This window comes from Salvelinus alpinus, chromosome 21, assembly GCF_045679555.1.
Source record: "Salvelinus alpinus chromosome 21, SLU_Salpinus.1, whole genome shotgun sequence".
Taxonomy (NCBI): domain Eukaryota; kingdom Metazoa; phylum Chordata; class Actinopteri; order Salmoniformes; family Salmonidae; genus Salvelinus; species Salvelinus alpinus.
The window spans coordinates 26,466,417-26,490,908 of NC_092106.1; the positions used below are offsets into that span (position 1 = coordinate 26,466,417).

The following is a 24,492-nucleotide window of genomic DNA, read 5'->3' on the forward strand; positions in this document are numbered from 1 at the left end:
GGCTGGGGAGCGGTCACGACATCTATGTTTTTAAAAAATCTATAGTGGAATTACTAGGACCTTAGGGCTACAAACACATGAATGGGCCCAGCGTGCCTGTTTCTGCTTTGACGTCACCCATCGCCGTGGAAGTGTCACTCTTGTTAGCCAGGTACACACCAGCGACATCCCAGCATGCCTTTCAGAGGGGACCTGGATCTGCCACCAGGCCCAAACTGGGTTCTGAGGCCGAGAGACCAATACATACTGTTGATCTGCACATTGTAGATGTATTTGGGTAGCCCAATTCAGATGTTTTTTCTACTAATTGGTCTTTTGACCAATCAGATCAGCTCTGAAAAAGATTTGATTTGAAAATATCTGATTTTACTGGTCAAAAGACCAATAAAAAATTGGGCTGCCTTACACAGTCTTGGTGTTATCATGATTGAGTGAGATACTGACTTGCTCAGGCAGGTTTTGGATGTGAGTTATTCATATGCAATGTGTGAAATGGAATAGGCCTAGATGTGTTCATCCAGTACATGCGCAGGTGGTTATTAACATGAGTACGAAGAAATCTTTTGAGGATAATGTGTAGGTACTTCTATTATGTTTACAAAAAGATAGACTAACTGACGAACCTTTCTTTTGGCATGTAGTCAAGGCCAGGAAGCCAAGTAAGACTGCAATCTGCGAATCTGCTTTCTTTAATAGATATTTAACTTGTTTCCAATGTACTGTAAGTAACAGTATAGATGTAATGTTTCAAAAGCCGTTGTTGCTCTGGTAATATTAGAAGAAATAATCACACAATACACACAAAGTATGAAATACTTGTTCACATATATTTTTTTATAACGTATTTTTTTTAAAGTACATTAAGAAATAGAAGCAACAGTTTATAAAACTTTCCAGCAGAAATCAATGATGGGCCAGCATCAGCCTTTTTCTTTAACAGACAGGTCTATTCTCTATATCGAAAGAAAATCGCTACATTTTTTTCCTGTGCTACCTTTATTTCCCACGAAAGCACCAGCTGTCTGCGTCTTTTTCTTTTATAAAATATAAATTATTGAAAAATATTCAAATGTTTGTGAACTAAATACATAAAAAATGATCTCATTAACAAAAATACAGAAACACTATAAAATATACAAAAAAAACAACACCATCCATAACAAAAAAGGTTTCCTAATGGATCAGTCTGAGATATGCTAATATCGCAAGGTATCTGTGTATTTATGTATTTAGTCCATTTAGAAAGATCTGTGCAATACTTGTGTCTACAACTTAACGTATATGACATTTACTGAAACAAACTTGACTTGAAGTCCAAACAGACACAGTATATGTTCCATTTAAACAAAGATATTATATTCTGATTTACTCAAAATGGTGACTGGCTAGTAGCTGGAAGGCATCATCAACAACAAGTTAAGCATATATTTAAATATATGAACAGTTGCCCTAACGTAAAACATTTTTTGGAGGAAAGAAATCTGAACAGTAATAATCAAACAGTGATGTGAATCCTGGAAATGTAGCGTGCAAAATGAACCACAGAGATTGGGTGGATTGATTTGTTCAAGAGAATTCAATCTTCTCTACACAAGATTACGTGTGTGTGTGTGTGTGTGTGTGTGTGTGTGTGTGTGTGTGTGTGTGTGTGTGTGTGTGTGTGTGTGTGTGTGTGTGTGTGTGTGTGTGTGTGTGTGTGTGTGTGTGTGTGTGTGTGTGTGTGTGTGTGTGTGTGTGTGTGTGTGTGCGTGTGTGTTTGTGCTGACTGACACTAGAAAAACCAACCCTGTGGTCAGTTGCCCAACAAAAAAGTAACTAATATGGACAGAAATCCCTTTCCTATAATCTCAAGAGGGAACTACAGTCAGTCCAGCCAAATATCTTCGCTGAGTCCTAACACTGAGTGCTTTCCAACAAATCAATAGATCAAAGCAGAAACAACACTTTGAATGTGAGGGAATAACAGTCCCTGTCCTTCAAGATGGTGGACATACCCAAAGCTCTATCTATCGCCCAGACCTCACATGGGTTTGGTTATTATTCCTGCTTTGTCTCTTGCTTATTTGTTTAATCTGGATCTTAATAAAGCATTATGAAATACAATCTGTACAAATAAACATTTCAAAACCTATTTTCATCAGAATGGGTAACATTCAGCCACTGTAAACAATAACATTTGTATTTTAAGATGATATTTCTTGACTTTGGCTTTTCCCATAAGACCTGCGTATAGTCATGTTCCCACTGACGACATTACTCAAAACCCAACCAGCACAGCTACTGTGGCTCTTGAGCAAGCTGCACAAGTACATACAGTATTCAGGGCATGTCATTTCATTGATCCTTTCCATATACTGAATTGGGTGTTCTTATGTGTTAGAAATAGAAAAGCATGTACAAAGCATGGTAAGAAAAGAGCATATAATGCCACATCTCTCCCAGTAGTCCTTTAGCCCAACTCTTTATGGTAGTCCTGTTTCCTGTCGATCTCTCCCTCCTCATTGGTGAAATGGAGCATCCATACAAACACTTCAGTTAACAAAAGACTCCAAGCTGTACAACAGCACAAGCATTAATCTCATCCTCATACCATAATGATGATCATTCTCTTTCAGCCACTACTGATTAACTTCACAACTCCACGGTTCCCTCCCAAAACTACCCAGTCCTCCTCTCATCTCTCTCTTTTTCAAACAGTCATCCAAAGTTTACACTCCTTGCTTTGAACCCTTCTCTTTTCACCCTACTACCATCATGCACCTTGATATACCTTACCTAGCTATGGCAGCTTCCCTTCATTCAGAGAACACCACGTAACACACACAAATACAGTACACTCTACATTCCTAAGCTTTCTCTTTTGACTACAAAAACCATCCCTCGTACATGGCTCGCAATTCAATTTGTCAACAACAGGTCCCTCCCTCTCTGCTCTCTTCTAAAGCAATGCTAAAATGGGGGTTTGGAAACCACTCAATGTACAGATTGTGATGGGCACGTTTGACTCTTTCATGTCCAAATACTTTCAAAACTCACCACAGAAAGGGTGTCTAAGGATTTTTATTACTGGTGGTAAGACAGTATATTTCTATAGTGAAGCGGCAAATGTGCAGAGCTGAAAGCGTCAGTTTTAAAGCAACGGTTACTTTCAGGTGTCTATCAACCATTCTTGGTATGAGTAAGTAACTCTCCATCCAACTATGAAAATGAGTAAAAAGGCCAGTGTCTAGTGTCATCTGATAGTCATATCAGCATGTTTCAGTTATTGGGCTTTCACAGAGAGGAGACAGGACTAACTTAACATTAAATGGTGCAACGTTTGGTTTCATAATACCTTCATAAAAAAAATATTTAAAAAAAACGGGGGAACCCTGGTCGGACTGAGACTAAACAGTACACCAGGAGTTGAATCTCAACGATAATACTGACACAAACATTATGCTTCTGAAACAAAAGTCACAAAAACAACACTTTTTTGGTCCAAGCTGAGAAATCTACCCATGCCTATTGTGTGGAGTGTGGCAGAGAAACAGTGATCTATTTCCACTACTTTCCATTTTATATTTGGCAACAGATTTCATAGCAGGAACTCTCCATTCATGTCCTTCCCTATAATGAATATTTCACTGTCTCTTGGCCCCCTTCCTCAATGTCAGTTTCTTGTGCTACTTAGGCTAAATGGCCACTCTATTCTAACTGATAGCTTTCCATGTGCCTTGAGCTACTAAGTAATACCAGTATATACATATAGCTACCATACACACTATCTCAAATGCAACATATTATCAATTTTCACGTTTGGCATGTGCTTCCTTTTTGAACGTCATCTGACAACAGCTCAAAATGATACAGACCACAGTTTAGGTTTGGTCCCAAAATGGGCGCCCTCTTTTACCGGACGGCATCAATCTCTGAGCCCTAGTCTCCTCGGCTCCTTTACTCCCCTATTCTTCTACTATTACTGTTCTCTCATCCCTCTGTTTTCACTCGTCCACATCAGGCTTGACGTCCAGCATGGCGTGGAGCTCCTCGGGGGTGTATCCCAGCAGGCTTTTTAAGTCACAGACAAAGCGGTAGACGTAGCGCTTCCCTGATGTCTTGTGGATGATGTTCTTGTCGTAGTAGTAGCGCAGGCCTCGGCTCAGCTTTTCGTAGTTCATCTTGGGCTTGTTTTTCCTCTTCCCCCACCTCCGAGCCACCTGAGTCACAGAGGGAAAAGGCACCCTGTTACACCATGTATCAACCTTGAGACGGAGCTCTGCACTAACCTCACATTAAAACATGATTGTGTACATGTCTTCTCTTGACATGGATCAATATTTAATGTAGCTAAATGTACCTGATACCGCTAAGGTTTCTCTGAGTCTAAGTAAGGCAAATAACACTGTTGTTGGCGTCACATTAAAAAGACATCAAGCTCAATATCCAGGCTGCATCACATCCGGCCGTGATTGGGAATCCCATAGGGCGGCGCACAATTGGCCCAGCGTCGTCCAGGTTTGGCCGGGGTAGACCGCCATTGTAAATAAGATTTTTTTCTTAACTGACTTGCCTAGTTAAATAAAGTTTAAATAAAAAATAAAATAAAAATCTGTCTAACTGTTTAGGGCCCCGATGCCATGTGAGGTCAGTTGGGGTGACCTCTCACCTCGTCAGGGTCGGACAGCTTGAACTCCCAGCCGTCTCCCGTCCAGCTGATGAAGGACTGACAGGACTTGTCCGTCAGAAGCTCCAGCAGAAACTGCCACAGCTGGATGGGGCCGCTGCCTGCAGAGCAGAACCAGGAAAAAGGAGAGAGGAGAACAAGGTTAGAACACTGAGAGAGAGGAGCCTTTTCGTATAATACAGATCAGTATTACAGAACATGACATCATCAGCCGCATGTAAACACAGCATATCTGTGACTGACTGTTCTCCTCATGCTTCTCATTAACTACTTGACTTGGGGTCATTCATCTCCTACTATAAAAATACAAATATTGCACTCAGAATCAGACATGTACAAGGCACGATAGTGGAGAGAAAACAGTGTTTTCACAGACAAGGGTCCCATTCATCATGAATCCCTTTGTCTACACTTTGCCCTCTGCAGTATGTGGAGCTGGGCTTCACAGCGTGTTTTTGTCTATCTGTATGAATTTCATGGCAATGAAATCACAGTGTTTAAAATAAGAGGGGGTCTTCATATGAGGTCTTGGCTGTGTGTGTGTGTGTGTGTGTGTGTGTGTGTGTGTGTGTGTGTGTGTGTGTGTGTGTGTGTGTGTGTGTGTGTGTGTGTGTGTGTGTGTGTGTGTGTGTGTGTGTGTGTGTGTGTGTGTGTGTGTGTGTGTGTGTGTGTGTGTGTGTGTGTGTGTGTGTGTGTGTGTGTGTGCAGTGCCTTGCGAAAGTATTCACCCCCTTGGCATTTTTCCTATTTTGTTGCCTTACAACCTGGAATTAAAATATATTTTTGTGGGGTTTGTATCATTTGATTTACACAACATGCCTACCACTTTGAAGATGCAAAATATTTTTTATTGTGAAACAAACAAGAAATAAGACAAAAAAAACTGAAAACTTGAGTGTGCATAACTATTCACCCCCCCAAAGTCAATACTTTGTAGAGCCACCTTTTGCAGCAATTACAGCTGCAAGTCTCTTGGGATATGTCTCTATAAGCTTGGCACATCTAACCACTGGGATTTTTGCCTATTCTTCAAGGCAAAACTGGTCCAGTTGGATAGGTTCCGCTGGTGTGCAGCAATCTTTAAGTCACACCGCAGATTCTCAATTGGATTGAGGTCTGGGCTTCGACTAGGCCATTCCAAGACATTTAAATGTTTCAATTTAAACCACTCGAGTGTTGCTTTAGAAGTATGCTTAGGGTCATTGTCCTGCTGGAAGGTGAACCTCCGTCCCAGTCTCAAATCTCTGGAAGACTGAAACAGGTTTCCCTCAAGACTTTTCCTGTATTTAGCGCCATCCATCAGTACTTAAATTCTGACCAGTTTCCCAGTCCCTGCTGATGAAACATATCCCCACGTCATGATGCTTCCACCACCATGCTTCACTGTGGAGATGGTGTTCTCGGGGTGATGAGAGGTGTTGGGTTTGTGCCAGACATAGCATTTCCTTGATGGACAAAAAGCTCAATTTTAGTCTCATCTGACCAGAGTACCTTCTTCCATATGTTTGTGGAGTCTCCCATATGCCTTTTGGCGAACACAAAACGTGTTTGCTTATTTTTTTCTTTAAGCAATGGCTTTTTTTCTGGCCACTCTTCCGTAAAAGCCCAGCTCTGTGGAGTGTACGGCTTGAAGTGGTCCTATGGACAGATACTCCAATCTCCGCTGTGGAGCTTTGCAGCTCCTTCAGGTTTATCTTTGGTCTCTTTGTTGCCTCTCTGATTAATGTCCTCCTTGCCTGGTCTGTGAGTTTTGGTGGGCGGCCCTCTCTTGGCAGGTTTGTTGTGGTGCCATATTCTTTAAAAAATGTTATAATGGATTTAATGGTGCTCCGTGGGATGTTCAAAGTTTTGGATATTTTATTAGAACCCAACCCTGATATATACTTCTCCACAACTTTGTCCCTGACCTGTTTGGAGAGCTCCTTGGTCTTCATGGTGCCGCTTGCTTAGTGGTGTTGCAGACTCTGGGGCCTTTCAGAACAGGTGTATATATAGTGAGATCATGTGACAGATCATGTGACACTTAGATTTCACACAGGTGGACTTCATTTAACTAACTATGTGACTTCTGAAGGTAATTGGTTGCAACAGATCTTATTTAGGGGCTTCATAGCAAAGGGGGTGAATACATATGCACCCACCACTTTTCCGGGTTGATTATTTTTATTTTTTTTACAAGTAATTTTTTAAATTTCACTTCACCAATTTGGACTATTTTGTGTATGTCCATTACATGAAATCCAAATAAAAATCAATTTATATTACAGGTTGTAATGCAACAAAATAGGAAAAACGCCAAGAGGGGTGAATACTTTGCAAGGCATTGTATGTGTGTGTGTAGTGTAAACTCCCAGAGATCAGCCATTAGAAACATTACATTTAATCTAATTTGTAAACAAATGTTGCTTGATTTTCTGTTATTTTCAGGTCTGTACTAATAATGCAATGTACTGTAAAAGCAATTGAATGCATTTACCTACAATTTGATTGACATTTTTTACATATATTTGTAGATTAAACAAATGGACCAAATGTGACGACCTGAACTTACAATCGTGTTGAAAAGAAAAATAAATCGTAGCAGGAGAGAAAAACGTTTGGTTTGTGCTGCGCTCCATTATCTTCTGTACTCTTTGATCTTGTGGTTTTCTGTACAGACAAAAAAAACGACCTAGTTCAAATCACACCTGGCTATGCAGCGCCTACTTAGCAAAGCTGTAGCAGAGCGGAGCTGTTACCTCCCAGACATGCCTCATAAAATCACCCTCATACAACACACACCAAAGCTTTCAGAGAAATTGAAGTCTGGGTTGAACACCTGAAAGCAAAATAAGTTGTGTTCAATCCAAGGCTTCTACTCGCTTCCCTCAGTTATGAACATGAATGTAAAGACGCAATACCCACAGTTCATAAAATAACAACCAGCTATATTCAACTGACTACTGTACAGTAGCTCTCCTCCAGATGAAGGCACATTCCAAAAAGCCTGCTACTGTAACCGTGGGCCCACATAAGGGTGATACAACAGCGCCCCTTTCCAGCCCCCTCAAGCTCTCTCACACGAGAATGTTTGGCGACCCTAAAATGTTTTCCCAAAAATATGTTAAATGCCCCCATGCACAATGGGCCTCATTGAAAAAGCATATACTGTGGAGAAAGGGTGGGGGGGATTGCATTCATAGTACTGTTTAGGATCTGCCTTTAGGCTTTACAGATGAGACTGTAGCCTATGCAGGGTGGAGAGAGAGAGAGAGAGAGAGAGAGAGAGAGAGAGAGAGAGAGAGAGAGAGAGAGAGAGAGAGAGAGAGAGAGAGAGAGAGAGAGAGAGAGAGAGAGAGAGAGAGAGAGAGAGAGAGAGAGAGAGAGAGAGAGAGAGAGAGAGAGAGAGAGAGAGAGAGAGAGAGAGAGAGAGAGAGAGAGAGAGAGAGAGAGAGAGAGAGAGAGAGAGAGAGAGAGAGAGAGAGAGAGAGAGGCTGTAGTTGGCCCCAAGGCACAGTGACTGACTGCCTGCTGCATCCCCAGAGGTGACAGAAGTGTGATTGGAGATGAGAAACACAGTCAACCTCAGAGAGAGCTGACGACTGACTGGGCCTCACTAATCTCACACCTTCTTTATCACACCAGCTCATCACTGTGTGTGACAGGGAACCGTGTGTGTGCCTGTCAGTGCACAGCTACTGGGAAAGGAAGCCAAAACACACGTTTTCCTCAAAAGCTATTTGAGATATTACATAAATGTTTTACTCTTTTCTGGGGAGATTCTCTCTGTTTTTCACATAGTAATAAAATGCATTTGTTGTTTGGGGGCCAAATGGGGGTTGATCATTCTCTTGGCTGCAGGACAGCATACAGGGTAATAACAGTTAATAACAATGGCTGTTGCCAGCTAGACACTTCATATCTGAAGCATATTGAAGTATTTTTACCACTTATGTTCATTTTCTTCTCTTTAGTTCTGCATGACTCTAAAAGCTCTGATAAAGTATTCTGACTAAAATGAAAATATTGGAACATGGATTAGCCTCTGAACATGAGTCTATGGTAGTTGTATAACTAATGCTACATCATTAAACACATACAGTAGGGAAGTGAATTACTTTGCAGAAATGCATGAATGATGACATGCAGAAAATAGCCTAAATATGTAGGATCTTAATTTGAGCCAATTTGCTACAGCAGGAAAATAATCCTGCAGCAACAGGAAATGTTCATTATTATGTGGATTATAATTATTGGACATTTTTGTTGGGGTTAATACATTTTTCGCAAGGGAAAATCAATTCTGAAATGTCAAAGTGGCAATTACAAACTTCAGAAGACTTTTTAAACCATTGCAGGAAAGTTCTCCTGCAACAGGTTGGATCAAATTAAGATTCTACATCTGTACCACTAGCTGGCATTATATTACGAATGCATACTGTAGCCATGTAAAAGCCTTCAATTAGGGCATGCCAATTTTTTATATCTGTCTTTCATTTTATCTTAAATGTCTAATGTACGTCTCTGTAGGTATGCAATTATGATCCAAAGATGAATGCATGAATTAAGAAATTGACATAATTGATTAGTACAGACAACTTTGCAGATTACAAATTACCATGAGATGCCAATTGTAGGCAATGAGTAATGCAATCTGAAGTATACATTGTCAGTGACGAACACTGTATGTTCTGGTATTTCCCCTCTCCTCTACTAGCAACCTTGTGACTGCAATTTAACACAGAGGGGAGAAAGTCCCCAAAGACTAGATAGAGAATTGGAGACATTGTAACTAGTGTGTCTAGTGCATTAAAGCTATTGAGAGATAATTTCCCCTTAAATTGCTTCTCTGTCTCCATAGATGTATAGAGTGCATTTCGAAAGTATTCAGACCCGTTGACTTTTTCCACATTTTGTTACGTTACAGCCTTATTCAAAAATGTATAAAATAAAAAAAATCCTCACAATCTACACACAATTCCTCGTAATGACAAAGCTAAATCAAGTTTTACATTTTTTGTGGAAATATCACATTTACATAAGTATTCAGACCTTTTACTCAGTACTTTGTTGAAGCACCTTTGGCAACGATTACAACCTCGAGTCGCCTTGGGTATGACGCTACAAGCTTGTTACACCTGTATTTGGTCTGTCCCAATCCTGGGAAGATCCTGGGGAGTGTCGCTGCACAGCTATTTTCAGGTCTCTCCAGAGATGTTCGATCAGGTTCAAGTCCACGCTCTGGCTGGGCCACTCAAGGTCATTCAGAGACTTGTCCCGAAGCCACTCCTGCGTTGTCTTGGCTGTGTGCTTAGGGTCGTTGTCCTGTCGGAAGGTGTACCTTCGCACCAGTCTGAGGTCTTGAGCGCTTTGGAGCAGGTTTTCATCAAGGATCTCTCTGTACTTTGCTCCGTTCATCTTTCTCTCGATCCTGACTGGTCTCCCAGTCCCTGCTGCTGAAAAACATCCCCACAGCATGATGCTGCCACCACAATGCTTCACTGTATGGATGGTGCCAGGTTTACTCCAAACGTGACACTTGGCATTCAAGCAAAATAATTCAATCATGGTTTCATCAGACCAGAGAATTTTGTTTCTCATGGTCTGAGAGTTTTTAGGTGCCTTTTGGCAAACTCTAATGTGCCTTTTACTGAGGAGTGGCTTTCCGTCTGGCCACTACCATAAAGGCCTGATTGGTGGAATGCTGCAGAGATGGTTGTCCTTCTGGAAGGTTCTCCCATCTACACAGAGGAACTCTGGAGTTCTGTCAGAGTGACCATCAGGTTCTTGGTCACCTCCCTGACCAAGGCTCTTCTCCCCCGATTGCTCAGTTTGACTGGGTGGCCAGCTCTAGGAAGAGTCTTGGTGGTTCCAACTTCTTCCATTTAAGAATGATGGAGGTCACTCTGTTCTTGGAGACCTTCAATGCTGCAGAAATGTTGTGGTACCCTTCCCCAGATCTGTGCCTCAACAAAATCCTGTATCGGAGCTCTACGCACAATTCCTTTGACCTCATGGCTTGGTTTTTGCTCTGACATGCACTGTCAATAAAAAATGTCAAATCAATCGAATTTACCACAGGTAGACTCCAATCAAGTTGTAGAAGCATCTCAAGGATGATCAATGGAAACAGGATGCACCTGAGTCTCATAGCAAAGGGTCTGAATACTTATGTAAATACGTATTCATTTATTTTTGCAAATAAATTCTAAAAAACTGTTTTCACTTTGTGATTATGGGGTATTGTGTGTAGATTGATGGGGGAAAAATATTTAATCCATTTTAGAATAAGGCTGTAACATAACAAAATGTGGAAAAAATCAAGGGGTCTGAATACTTTCCGAATGCACCGTATATACTTGTGCTTAATGTTGAAACATTAAGAATTCAACTCTCTTACAGAAAAAACACATGAATTTGTGTGTGAAATCATGTGATTTTCCACAATCATGTAGTTTTTCTGTAATGGCTATAGGTCCCAAAATGTAAAATGGTGAATAGGGATTTAAGTAGATTTTTTTTTAAAACCTTTTCACTACGTTTTTACAAAACAAACGGAAAACCTTGCCATAAAAAGAGTACGAAAATAGAATGTGCCAGACCTTGGATCTTTTTTTAAACTTCTAAGATGTGTTTCTTTGTGTTTGAATAGAAGATAGAGTAGCTTTTTCATCAGGCACTGTAGGTAGAAAGGGGCCTTAACAGATGAACAGATATATCTACTCTAGTTTTAAGTGCAGGTATTGTTTTGTGTTTGCACCCAGGTTGCCAAGACGACCTGGAAAATAGGTTGAGATGCGGCCACAGATAAAACGGTGCAGATGAGAAAGTCAGAGGTGCAAGACGAGGCGAGATGGAGAGAAGAGGCTGAGAGCAAATGTCTTGGTTTCCTGTGAGTGCATGACTCTGGAGCTGCAGTGCCGCAGGCTGTTATAGAGGTGTGTATATAAACGCTCTCAGCCAGAAGCTGTGCTGCCAGTTACAGAGACCCAATTACACTGAGGTACACCTACAGTATGTACATCTGCTGCAACTGCCTGACAAACATGTAACATAGGGCTCCTTTGAGTGGCATAAAAACGCCTGTAAGAAGTAAGAAGGATGAACGTTTGGCCATATTTATTGTAGTTGATCGCACATTTTCCAAACTGTAACCTGTATTTTCTTCATTCATTTCGACTAACCTGTGTATCCTGCCAGTGCTGCGGCGGGGATGACAGGTTTGTCCTTGCTGAGGTCTGAGCGCTCCCTGACGTAGTCCTTGAAGGTTCCCTTGGGCTTGTGTCCATGCAGGGTGCTGGGGTAGTCCTCGGAGTCGAAGCTGTCATACGATGGGACGCGCTGCAGACTGCTGAAGGAGGACTGGCTGCTCCAGGACTGGGTCAGACGGTCACAGCTTTCAAAGCTCTCGTTGCTCTCAAACGAGTCCTGGCCTCCCAGCTTACCTGAGAGACAGAGAGGGGGAGAGCAGAATCTGTTTGTTTTATTGCCTCATAGTGTGAGAGGGAATGAAAATAGAATTATCTGAAAGTAAATAGTTTAGAGCAGTGACATTACGATTTGACAGAGGACAATATTTATGGCAGGAATACACATTAGACATTGGCAGTAAATTACACTCTCACTGAGCTTCTTTGTTCTGTATAACGTAATGGTATGGTCCTGGTCCCTTCATTTCACACTCAGTTTAGCATGTGCAACTGCTATTTGGTTTTGTCTAATTGGAAGAAGATCAATGCAAATTGCCTTGCTATTTCTGGCCTCGGGAAAGATAAAAGGAGCATTTCAACTGAGAGCTATTAAAGAATGAAAGATAATCCAGTGCCTCGACTGATACTGAAATCTTCAATTGCACAAATTGAAGCCACATGTGGTTTTCGGTGGTGCCACAAATACTTTCCCACATTTAGAAAGCACAATGCGCTGCCAAAAACCCTGGGATTTATTATGTACGAGGCCTGGACATACCTTGGAGGCGAATGCCCAGTCAGTCCACTGGACGGGCCTGTGTACTGTAAACTCCCTGACACCCCTTATTAATTTGTTAAACCGGGGGATTTGAAAAGAAAATCCTCGCTTTATTGGTATCAATGTAAACCACGCTGTTAATTCTTCTCCAAACTATCAGTAGGAAATCAAACAGTGGTGCATGTGGCAGGTAAACAGAACGATTCATGAGAAACAAAAACCACGCTCTGACACTCTTTGTCACTCTCTGTCACTCTCTGTCCTTGCTGAGAACCACCTCAAGGTTGAGATGTAAAAAACAGAGATGAGAAATTTGAGAGAAAAAAAATGTGGTTGTTCTTGAAGGTTATCTCGTTTGGGCTGTTTTACATGAAAGCTATAGGGACAGAGCGCTAACACACCGTGTGGCTTTGTTCTCTTCTCACTCTGACATAAACAATTGACTTATTATCTCCTCGAGGCGGGTTTGCTTGAACCACAAGCCAGCCTTAGGGCCTCCTTTCTTCTATCGTGGTACATCCAGTGATGTGGCAGGGCAAGATTGGAGGGTGTCAGCGAAATCACACGCACACAGTGATGTTCACAAACCCAACCCAATTAGCTAGACCTCAAGACTCACACAAGGAGTTACAGTCAACACCGTGGAATGACTTATCATAGATTCATAATGTATGGACTGAATCAGAGTCTCAGTCTTATGCACAACTAAGACATGGACTATAGGCCTAATCACGTAATGGCCCCAAGTTACCCAAGTTAACTTGTTCCTCTTTGAGATAGGGCACCTAATACACAGCAGCTGTAACAGCCACACTTCACAAAATCTTGATTTCCAACCATTTCCTTCACTATCTTGTTTGTGACCCCTCACCTCTGCTGATGCGGCCCACACACATGTTGTCGGGGGAGACCACCTCCTGCTTGACTGAGAAGTAGTCCCCCTGCAGTGTGTTGAGGGGCATGTCCCTGAGGATGACGTTCGGGTATTCGCTCTCGTACTTGAGTGACAGCAGGTCCTCGGAGCTGATTGGGTGAAGGGTCTGGTAGGACTCTGTGATGAAGCCCGGCTCTGAGTATTCAGAGGGAGGAACGCACTGGGCATGCTCAATGCCATAGCCTGGAGAAACACAGGAGAAGGAGGAGGAGAAGGAGGGAGGGAGAGAGATGGGAAGAGAGTGATAGATAGAGACAGAGAGGGAGGTGGAGAGAGAGAAGGAGGGGGTGGGAGAGAGTGAGAGAGAGAGAGAGGGGGGAAGAGAGTGAGAGATAGAGAGAGAGGGAGGTGGAGAGAGAGAAGGAGGGGGTGAGAGAGAGAGACAGAGAGAAATTGAGAAATGGAGAGCTCAGTGTAACTGCAACAGCAAAAAATTACTGGACCTACTGTGCTGAGTCATAACCCCATTCTTTATGTATAGACATTGATTGACGTAACATATTACATATTAACAAGCCATTAGTGCATTAGAGCCAGACTACGTACATAGGATTTAGTCTCCTCAGTGATACTTACTGACAAAGTAGTCTGAGGTATAGTGGGATTCCTGGAAGGTGGAGGTCAGGCCGTTGACAGGGAAATGTTTTGTGTCTTCTTCATGAAAAATAGATATCAACAGTCACTGACCCTGTCATTGATTTAATGTATCCTATAACAGTCGTAAACACACTGCATCCAGTATGGTTGGGCCTGGCTGATTAAATATTAATGACCAGGAGGAAACGGAGGTCTTCCTCTTCATCTCAGATTACCATGTAAATGCTAACAGCGCTAACACTTGAAACCGTTTTGCACAAAGAGACTACAGCGGCAATGCTGTGCTTCAACACACAATACAGCTAATGTGATAGGTACAGTAGGCAATTCTGAGGCTTATGATTGATATCAGGGTTGGGCTCAATTTTGAATTGAAGGCAGTCATTTCAGGAAGTAAACAAAAATTGTAATTCAATAATCTAAAAAGGGCATTTATTTTCAATGACTTCTCAATGAACTGAAAAGTAGAAGCTATATATATCAACATTTTGGAATTTTTTAATACATTTTTTATTAAAATCCCTACCTGAATTGACTGACTTCAATTCTAATTGAGCCCAACCCCAATTGGTATGATGTACAGAGCATTGTGCGTACTGTAGTACATCATTCTACAGCCTGGGCCTACCTTTCTGAAGCATCTCTAGATGTTCCCAGAGGATGTCGCCCACATAGTCAGGTGCTAGATCCAGGAAGCGTTCCTTCCCCAGAGCACACATACTGGCCCCGTTCATACAGAACTTGTGGAAGTCCACGCTCTTCAGGCTGAACTCATTCACCGTCCACGTCAGCCACTCTCCCACGTGGCTCTCTGTCCACTGCCTGGGGTCTGAGAGGAACATGGGGGGAGAGGGAGGGACATGTCACTGAAGGGCTAGATCCACTGACCTGAGGTCACAGTCATATACATGGTGACAAGAAACCTCCACTCCACTCTGTTTTAATCTACCATCTCCTGAATTAGAATGGAGGTGAGGTATTACCAGGCCACAGAGCCATTTCTGTAGCACATTCATTTTCATTAGCAGTTTCAGTGGGTCATATTTTAGACGTGCTGCAGCTGCTATTAGAGGTAAGAGGTGAGGTGGTGCAGATAAGTGGTGATAGTAACAATAGACTGACAGTGAAACCCCAGCTATTTGCAGACTGGCTGGGAGGGCTGGACTGGGGATACCAAACATAGACATGCTGCATCCTATAATATCAAAATGGTGAGCTCTGTGGTATGCCTCAATCGAAGAACCATCATTAATCATTTCTGTCTGTCTCTCTACCCCGGCTTTCTCTGAATCCTACAGTCTGTCTGACAACCAATACACTCAATCTGTCATTTTGTATGTAATGTCACCACTTAGCTATCTTTAGTCATACTGAGAAGAGGGGTTTAGATTTTGAGTGTGTGTAGGGAAACATGTCACAGTGGGTATTCAAAAAATATGCATGTAAAGTGAGAGAAAGGAAGAGAAAGAGAGAGAAAGACACAGAAAGAGAAAGTAAGCCTTTGTTTAAGTGCTTTACCTTTGGGAATGGCCAGTCGTTGTTGTTCCTTTGTAAAGCCGCTGAACGTGTCCTTCAGAGCCTGAGACATCATCTCTTTACTCCCTGGAGTGAGCAGGGGCACGTCTCCACACTCCAGATCTGTCAGTCACACAGTAGAGAGAGACTAGCAGTCAGACTCACAGCGCACAGAACACAGAACACAGGGCCACACACACACACACACACACACACACACACACACACACACACACACACACACACACACACACACACACACACACACACACACACACACACACACACACACACAGCCGCCGTGATGAACCACTTGGCTGAACAATTGCATCCTGTCCAGACAGACAGTGTATCGACTTGGGAGAGAATCAATTATACTATGGCAGCTGCCGCAAACGCTATGGTCACATACACGTGCACACCAACAACACATGCTCCAGCTTCCGCTGTCCGTGTTGTCCAAGTGCCTCAAAGCAAACAGTTGTTTGTTTGGCAATATAATACATGAATGCCTCACATATGGACAAGGTAGAAGCCATTCTCACTGGGGACCCAGTGGGTAGGACTCACAGAGTGGGGCTGATACCTATCACTGTGACCTCTTATGCCCCTTTCCCCCCAGAGGTCAGGGACGAGGTGATGATGTCACGCTAAGCCCTGCCAGGCTGGAGGGGGTGGGGGTAAGGGGTCGAGGGGGGTGGGTGGAGGGTGAGTGTCTCTGTGGTCCCGGACACACAGGCCCACTGTTCTCCCCTCACAGCCAGTGGGCACCCAGCATGAGACAGAGCACTCTTTGATGGCTTTAAACAGTGCCTGATGACTCGCACTGATCTAATTAGACTCTACCAGGCTACAGAGGGGTGTATGGAGGGAGGGAGAGAGGGAAAGCCCCCAGGGCAGGAGTGCTAGACTAGTGCTAAAACTTTACTTGGATCAAGACAGCAACAGAAAAAACTAAGACATGGAAAGAGAGAGAGAGAGACAAACACAGACAGACAGACAGACAGACAGACAGACAGACAGACAGACAGACAGACAGACAGACAGACAGACAGACAGACAGGCAGGCAGGCAGGCAGGCAGGCAGGCAGGCAGGCAGGCAGGCAGGCAGACAGACAGACAGACAGACAGACAGACAGACAGACAGACAGACAGACAGACAGACAGACAGACAGACAGACAGACAGACAGACAGACAATGACTGTGACAGTCTATTGTGAATGAATATATAAATCACCACATTTCATAACAAAAAAAGGCATAAATGATTACCACGGCTGTATGTCACTCTGTCTCTATCACCCCTCGCCGTGTGAGGTAAACTACCAGATCACAAGCAGGCCCGGAGGGAGGCTGGAGACGTTTTGTCACCCCTCTGCTGTCTCTCGATGCCATAAATGTTCTGGCATCTCTGCCCTGGTTTGATCTGCCAGCCCAGCGAAGGGGAGGCCGTGGCGATGTGCAGTTCATGCGTGTTTTCACTGCTCATCGACGTTCCCGACTTCGTCTGGAATGCACAACAGCTGTCGTTCCTCTGTGGGCTGTGGAACTGTAACTCAACGCTGCCCGTCTGGAACCCAAGGCTCTCTCTCGCTCTGTCTAACCGCTGGAAGCTGACATGCCAAATTATGCAGAATGCCCAAATGGAAGCGAACCATAACACTGCCGGTGTGTGATTCGATTAGGCTCCCTCTCTCTCCATTTGGAACTCCTGATTATACTACATATTACAGTAACCACTCTATTGGCTTGGTTACGCATTTCTACAGTATCATGGTATTTTAGTATCATATTACAAAAGACTGAAGAGGCTATTGTCAGACAAGGCCCATTCTGAAATTAAAATAAAACGAGACCTGACTGTATAGCGTACACCATGTCCCTGACTGCACGGTCGTCTTGACCATCTCCACCGAGACGGCTGGTTGTTGAGTAACTACGTAGGGTTAGATAGCGCTAGTGGAGAGCGCTCGCTGGCTGAGATGAGATGGAGCATGCTCAGAGTCAGACTGTGCCTGGGCTTTGATATCTATCAAAGACAGAGACAGAGAGAATGTTGAAGTTTATTTTACATGGATCGAGTGGCGTTTGTCTGCACTTTGGAACCAGCTCGCGCTGCCCTCTCGCCATCCCCACGCTGGGCTTCGCAGGCCTAAAGCTGTCTTAAAACCAGGGCCCCATCAAAGACACACAGCTCCCTCTGGGTGAGCAGGTGGGGGTTCATATTGTACAGACACCCACCAGCTGAAACAGGCAGTTTTAAAACCCCCAGATAAGATTCATATTGGTTATGACTTAACCAGAGTGTCTGAACTGCATAACATTGATGTTTTAACTTTAAATGCAGTTCTCTGTAAGATAGCTAATGTACTGTATATATAATAACTGGGGAGGCTGGCTTGGGTATAGAGTCTCTGCTAAATTATGAGGCCCTGATATGGTTTCAATGCCTGGGAGTCTGATTAGGGCAGGTTAGGCAGGGTCAGTATCACTGAGAGTTAATCACTGAGAGTTAGCCAGCCACCTGCACACACAGAGTGGTAGTCTATCATAGGATAAGACCCATCCATTTAGTGGACTGACAGTGTGATTGGGTTTAATATGTAGTGTGATTATGACAGAAGAACGGTAAGGTTGGTGATCTATGACACCCACAACTTAGATTACATTGGAGAGAGGGAGGACCGTGCCTGCATGTGGCTTATGGTAAATAGTCTTATTGCACAACAATTAGGAAAAAATATGGATCATTCAATTTTTTATTAGACGTGGTATGTAAAATGGGACTATATTATCATTGACAGACAGCGGGAGAGAGATGTCCTGTAGATTTACTGTAAAATATATTGATAGTCACTGGTTGGTGTGCCACAATGATATCTGTCCCCAGAGACGCCCACTGAATAGATGCTGTGCGTGCCAGAAAAGCATCCCTCTTCCCCCACTCCTAACCTTCCCTGCAGACAAAGGTTCCAGTTCACACCTCTGGCCCACAGGTCTATTAGCAGCGGGGAACAGGAGGAGGGAGACACACGTGAACCGAATTAGTAGCCTTCTTCGCCTGTGCGCGGGAGCGAGGATGTGAAATTGGGATTTTGCGGCCAGGGCCATGGCCCTAAGGAACCGTGGTGGGGCTGGGGAGGGGCAGGGCAAGTCAGGGTGGGGTAGGGTGGGTGAGGGGAGTGGAGTGGAGTGGAGGGAGAGTGGAAGGATGAGTCATTGAGCTGTAATGTGAGTCGATCACAGGACTGACTGGGGGGAGATGAATGAATGAAAAGGGAGGCCTCAGAGTGCTCCCTCTGTCTGACATCAGAGTGGGAATGGTGCCATCTCCCTGCCTCTGGCTGAGACTGCTGTGTTCATTCATAAACCCCCTGCTACGATGCTGCCTCTGCTTCAGATGATGCAACGACATGCATGGAGCAGGAAACTTCTACTGACACAATTTCAGAAAGAAGCACTGTGCTATCATGTGGCTATAAATAGTCCTAGACTGAGTGTGTATGAATGTGTGGGTGTCCATTTAGGTCTGTCATTGTGTGTGAGAGAGAAAGAGAGTTGGTGTGCAATCAAAGAAGGGAGGACGTCTACGGGGCTATTCAGTGGACTGTCAGATATTTCAGCAGTGAAATGCTTTTAAAGCCATAAAGGGCTGATTTAGTTCAGTCTAATGTGAGATTAACATCTTTGGCTGACAATACACCTGTCTTTCTCTTTCTCTCTCTCTGCAGCGCTTTGTGGGTGGTACGGCTGTATTTATGTATGTGACTGAGGCTAAGGTGTCACTTCCCAGAGAGAGAGAGAGAGAGAGAGAGAGAGAGAGAGAGAGAGAGAGAGAGAGAGAGAGAGAGAGAGAGAGAGAGAGAGAGAGAGAGAGAGAGAGAGAGAGAGAGAGAGAGAGAGAGAGAGAGAGAGAGAGAGAGAGAGAGAGAGAGAGAGAGAGAGAGAGAGAGAGAGAGAGAGAGAGAGAGAGAGAGAGAGAGAGAGAGAGAGAGAGAGAGAGAGAGAGAGAGAGAGAGAGAGAGAGAGAGAGAGAGAGAGAGAGAGAGAGAAAGAGAAGTGGGTTGGGCCTTTCAGGGCCAACCCAGGTTAACCCCTTTACCGAAAATATCCCTCTGAGGCTTTATGGTTTATTAGGCAGCGGTGGTGGGTACCACCAGGGGGTCCAACCAACTCAGGGACCCCCTGTCCAGAGGTGACGCTGCTATCTGAGAGAGGCTTTGATGGAGATTTGTATCAGTCCCAGTCTGGGAGCACAGGGTCATAAACCCCGCTGACATAAAGAGAGACCATTCAGCCCTGCAGAGTAGAGCAGCAGGGGAAATAAGTGGTGGTGGGGGGGTGGGGGGGGGGGGGGGTGGGGGGGTCAGAGGGCACTCTAAGTCCTGAGAGGTCCGCTTGTTCTGTCGCTATTTGGAATTCCATGTGAGGGCCAGGGCCAGAGACAGGAATAGAAGTGGCTGCTTGCCACTCGCTAGAGGAGGCTGCCGGGCCGGTAGAGTAGTGGTGTTACAGCAGGACCGACAGTGGGCCAGGGCCAGATGAGGGCCAGCCCAGGCGCTGCTCTGAGGTCACAGGCTGGGGCTATCCCCTCATTCATCTAGCCGTCCATTTCATCCTGTTGAAACACGGTTGCTATTCTTAGGGTTCCACCGCTGTCTGCTGGGCGCCCACTCCCTTCACAAGCCTGTGGTGCTCAGCCTCCAGACCAGACCTGTAACTACTTTACTGTTGACCAGAACTGTAACTACTACTGTTAACCAGACCTGTCACTACAATTACTGTTGACCAGACCTGTCACTACAATTACTGTTGACCAGACCTGTAACTACTATTACTGTTGACCAGACCTGTAACTACTACTACTGTTGACCAGACCCGTAACTACTACTACTGTTGACCAGACCTCTAACTACTATTACTGTTGACCAGACCTGTAACTACTACTACTGTTGACCAGACCTGTAACTACTATTACTGTTGACCAGACCTGTAACTACTACTACTGTTGACCAGACCTGTAACTACTATTACTGTTGACCAGACCTGTAACTACTACTACTGTTGACCAGACCTGTAACTACTATTACTGTTGACCAGACCTGTAACTACTACTACTGTTGACCAGACCTATAACTACTACTACTGTTGACCAGACCTGTAACTACTACTACTGTTGACCAGACTTGTAACTACTACTACTGTTGACCAGACCTGTAACTACTACTACTGTTGACCAGACCCGTAACTACTACTACTGTTGACCAGACTTGTAACTACTACTACTGTTGACCAGACTTGTAACTACTACTACTGTTGACCAGACCTGTAACTACTACTACTGTTGACCAGACCTGTTACTACTACTACTGTTGACCAGAACTGTAACTACTACTACTGTTGACCAGACCTGTAACTACTATTACTGTTGACCAGACCTGTAACTACTACTACTGTTGACCAGACCCGTAACTACTACTACTGTTGACCAGAACTGTAACTACTACTACTGTTGACCAGACCTGTAACTACTATTACTGTTGACCAGACCTGTACCTAATATTACTGTTGACCAGACCTGTAACTACTATTACTGTTGACCAGACCTGTAACTACTACTACTGTTGACCAGACCTGTAACTACTACTACTGTTGACCAGACCCGTAACTACTATTACTGTTGACCAGACCCGTAACTACTACTACTGTTGACCAGACCTGTAACTACTACTACTGTTGACCAGACCTGTAACTACTACTACTGTTGACCAGACTTGTAACTACTACTACTGTTGACCAGACCTGTAACTACTACTACTGTTGACCAGACCTGTAACTACTACTACTGTTGACCAGACCTGTAACTACTACTACTGTTGACCAGACCTGTAACTACTACTACTGTTGACCAGACCTGTAACTACTATTACTGTTGACCAGACCTGTAACTACTACTACTGTTGACCAGACCTGTAACTACTACTACTGTTGACCAGACCCGTAACTACTACTACTGTTGACCAGACCTGTAACTACTACTACTGTTGACCAGACTTGTAACTACTACTACTGTTGACCAGAACTGTAACTACTATTACTGTTGACCAGACCTGTAACTACTACTACTGTTGACCAGACTTGTAACTACTATTACTGTTGACCAGAACTGTAACTACTACTACTGTTGACCAGACCCGTAACTACTACTACTGTTGACCAGACCTGTAACTACTACTACTGTTGACCAGACCTCTAACTACTACTACTGTTGACCAGACCCGTAACTACTACTACTGTTGACCAGACCCGTAACTACTACTACTGTTGACCAGACTTGTAACTACTATTACTGTTGACCAGACCTGTAACTACTACTACTGTTGACCAGACTTGTAACTACTATTACTGTTGACCAGAACTGTAACTACTATTACTGTTGACCAGACCTGTAACTACTACTACTGTTGACCAGACTTGTAACTACTATTACTGTTGACCAGAACTGTAACTACTATTACTGTTGACCAGACCTGTAACTAATATTACTGTTGACCAGACCTGTAACTACTACTACTGTTGACCAGACCTCTAACTACTACTACTGTTGACCAGACCTGTTACTACTACTACTGTTGACCAGACCCGTAACTACTACTACTGTTGACCAGACTTGTAACTACTATTACTGTTGACCAGACCTGTAACTACTACTACTGTTGACCAGACTTGTAACTACTATTACTGTTGACCAGAACTGTAACTACTATTACTGTTGACCAGACCTGTAACTACTACTACTGTTGACCAGACTTGTAACTACTATTACTGTTGACCAGAACTGTAACTACTATTACTGTTGACCAGACCTGTAACTAATATTACTGTTGACCAGACCTGTAACTACTACTACTGTTGACCAGACCTCTAACTACTACTACTGTTGACCAGACCTGTTACTACTACTACTGTTGACCAGACCCGTAACTACTACTACTGTTGACCAGACTTGTAACTACTATTACTGTTGACCAGACCTCTAACTACAACCACAGTTGACCAGACCTGTAACTACTATTACTGTTGACCAGACCTCTAACTACTACTACTGTTGACCAGACCTGTTACTACTATTACTGTTGACCAGACCTCTAACTACAACCACAGTTGACCAGACCTGTAACTACTATTACTGTTGACCAGACCTCTAACTACAACCACAGTTGACCAGACCTGTAACTACTATTACTGTTGACCAGACCTCTAACTACTACTACTGTTGACCAGACCTGTTACTACTACTACTGTTGACCAGACCCGTAACTACTACTACTGTTGACCAGACTTGTAACTACTATTACTGTTGACCAGACCTGAAACTACTACAACTGTTGACCAGACCTGTAACTACTACTACTGTTGACCAGACCAGTAACTACTAGCTGCAAAATCTGGACCCCTACAAATCAGCCGAGCTAGACAATCTGGACCCTCTCTTTCTAAAATGATCTGGCAAAATTGTTGCAACCACTATTACTAGCCTGTTCAACCTCTCTTTCGTATCGTCTGAGATTCCCATAGATTGGAATGCTGCCGCGGTCATCCCCCTCTTCAAAGGGGGAGATATTCTAGACCCAAACTGCTACAGACCTATATCTATCCTACCCTGCCTTTCTAAGGTCTTCGAAGGCCAAGTTAACAAACAGATTACGGACCATTTCGAATCCCACTGTACCTTCTCCGCTATGCAATCTGGTTTCAGAGCTGGTCATGGGTGCACCTCAGCCACGCTCAAGGTCCTAAACGACATGGATAAGAGACATTACTGTGCAGCCATATTCATCGACCTGGCTAAGGCTTTCAACTCTGTCAATCACAACATTCTTATTGGCAGACTCAACAGCCTTGGTTTCTCAAATGATTGCCTCGCCTGGTTCACCAACTACTTCTCTGATAGAGTTCAGTGTGTCAAATCGGAGGGCCTGTTGCCTGAACCTCTGGCAGTCTCTATGGGGATGCAACAGGGTTCAATTCTTGGGCCGACTCTCTTCTCTGTATACATCAATGATGTCGCTCTTGCTGCTGGTGATTCTTTGATCCACATCTACGCAGACGACACCATTCTGTATACTTCTGGCCCTTCTTTGGACACTGTGTTAACTAACCTCCAGACGAGCTTCAATACCATACAACTCTCCTTCTGTGGCCTCCAACTGCTCTTAAATGCAAGTAAAACTAAATGCATGCTCTTCAACCGATCGCTGCCCACACCTGCCCGCCCGTCCAGCATCACTACTCTGGACAGGTCTGACTTAGAATATGTGGACAACTACAAATACCTAGGTGTCTGGTTAGACTGTAAACTCTCCTTCCAGACTGACATTAAACATCTCCAATCCAAAATTAAATCTAGAATTGGCTTCCTATTTCCCAACAAAGCATCCTTTACCGATGCTGCCAAACATACCCTCGTAAAACTGACCATCCTACTGATCCTCGACTTTGGAGAAGTCCTTTACAAAATAGCCTCCAACACTCTACTCAACAAATTGGATGCAGTTTATCACAGTGCCATCCGTTTTGTCACCAAAGTCCCATATACTACTAACCACTGCGACCTGTATGCTCTCGTTGGCTGGCCCTCGCTTCAAACTCATCGCCAAACCCACTGGCTCCAGGTCATCTACAAGTCTCTGCTAGGTAAAGCCCCGCCTTATCTCAGCTCACTGGTCACCATAGCAGCACCCACCCGTAGCACGCGCTCCAGCAGGTATATCTCACTGGTCACCCCCAAAGCCAATTCTTCCTTTGGCCGCCTCTCCTTCCAGTTCTCTG

At 43.9% G+C, this 24,492-nt stretch overlaps 1 protein-coding gene across 3 annotated transcripts in view; it reads right to left on the minus strand.

The window, feature by feature from the left end:
- Window positions 1–806: 806 nt before the first annotated feature.
- Window positions 807–24,492, minus strand: part of LOC139548139 (protein C-ets-1-like) — a 49,639-nt gene continuing 25,953 nt past the window's right edge. For all 3 annotated transcript variants that reach the window (XM_071357557.1, XM_071357555.1, XM_071357558.1), the window contains 7 exons: window positions 15,663–15,782; window positions 14,773–14,973; window positions 14,124–14,201; window positions 13,485–13,730; window positions 11,830–12,090; window positions 4,649–4,767; window positions 807–4,199 (listed from right to left, as the gene is read on the minus strand). In XM_071357557.1, coding sequence (XP_071213658.1) covers window positions 3,984–4,199; window positions 4,649–4,767; window positions 11,830–12,090; window positions 13,485–13,730; window positions 14,124–14,201; window positions 14,773–14,973; window positions 15,663–15,782 — 1,241 coding nt within the window. In that variant the 3' untranslated portion in view covers window positions 807–3,983. The remainder of the gene's footprint in view (window positions 4,200–4,648; window positions 4,768–11,829; window positions 12,091–13,484; window positions 13,731–14,123; window positions 14,202–14,772; window positions 14,974–15,662; window positions 15,783–24,492) is intronic.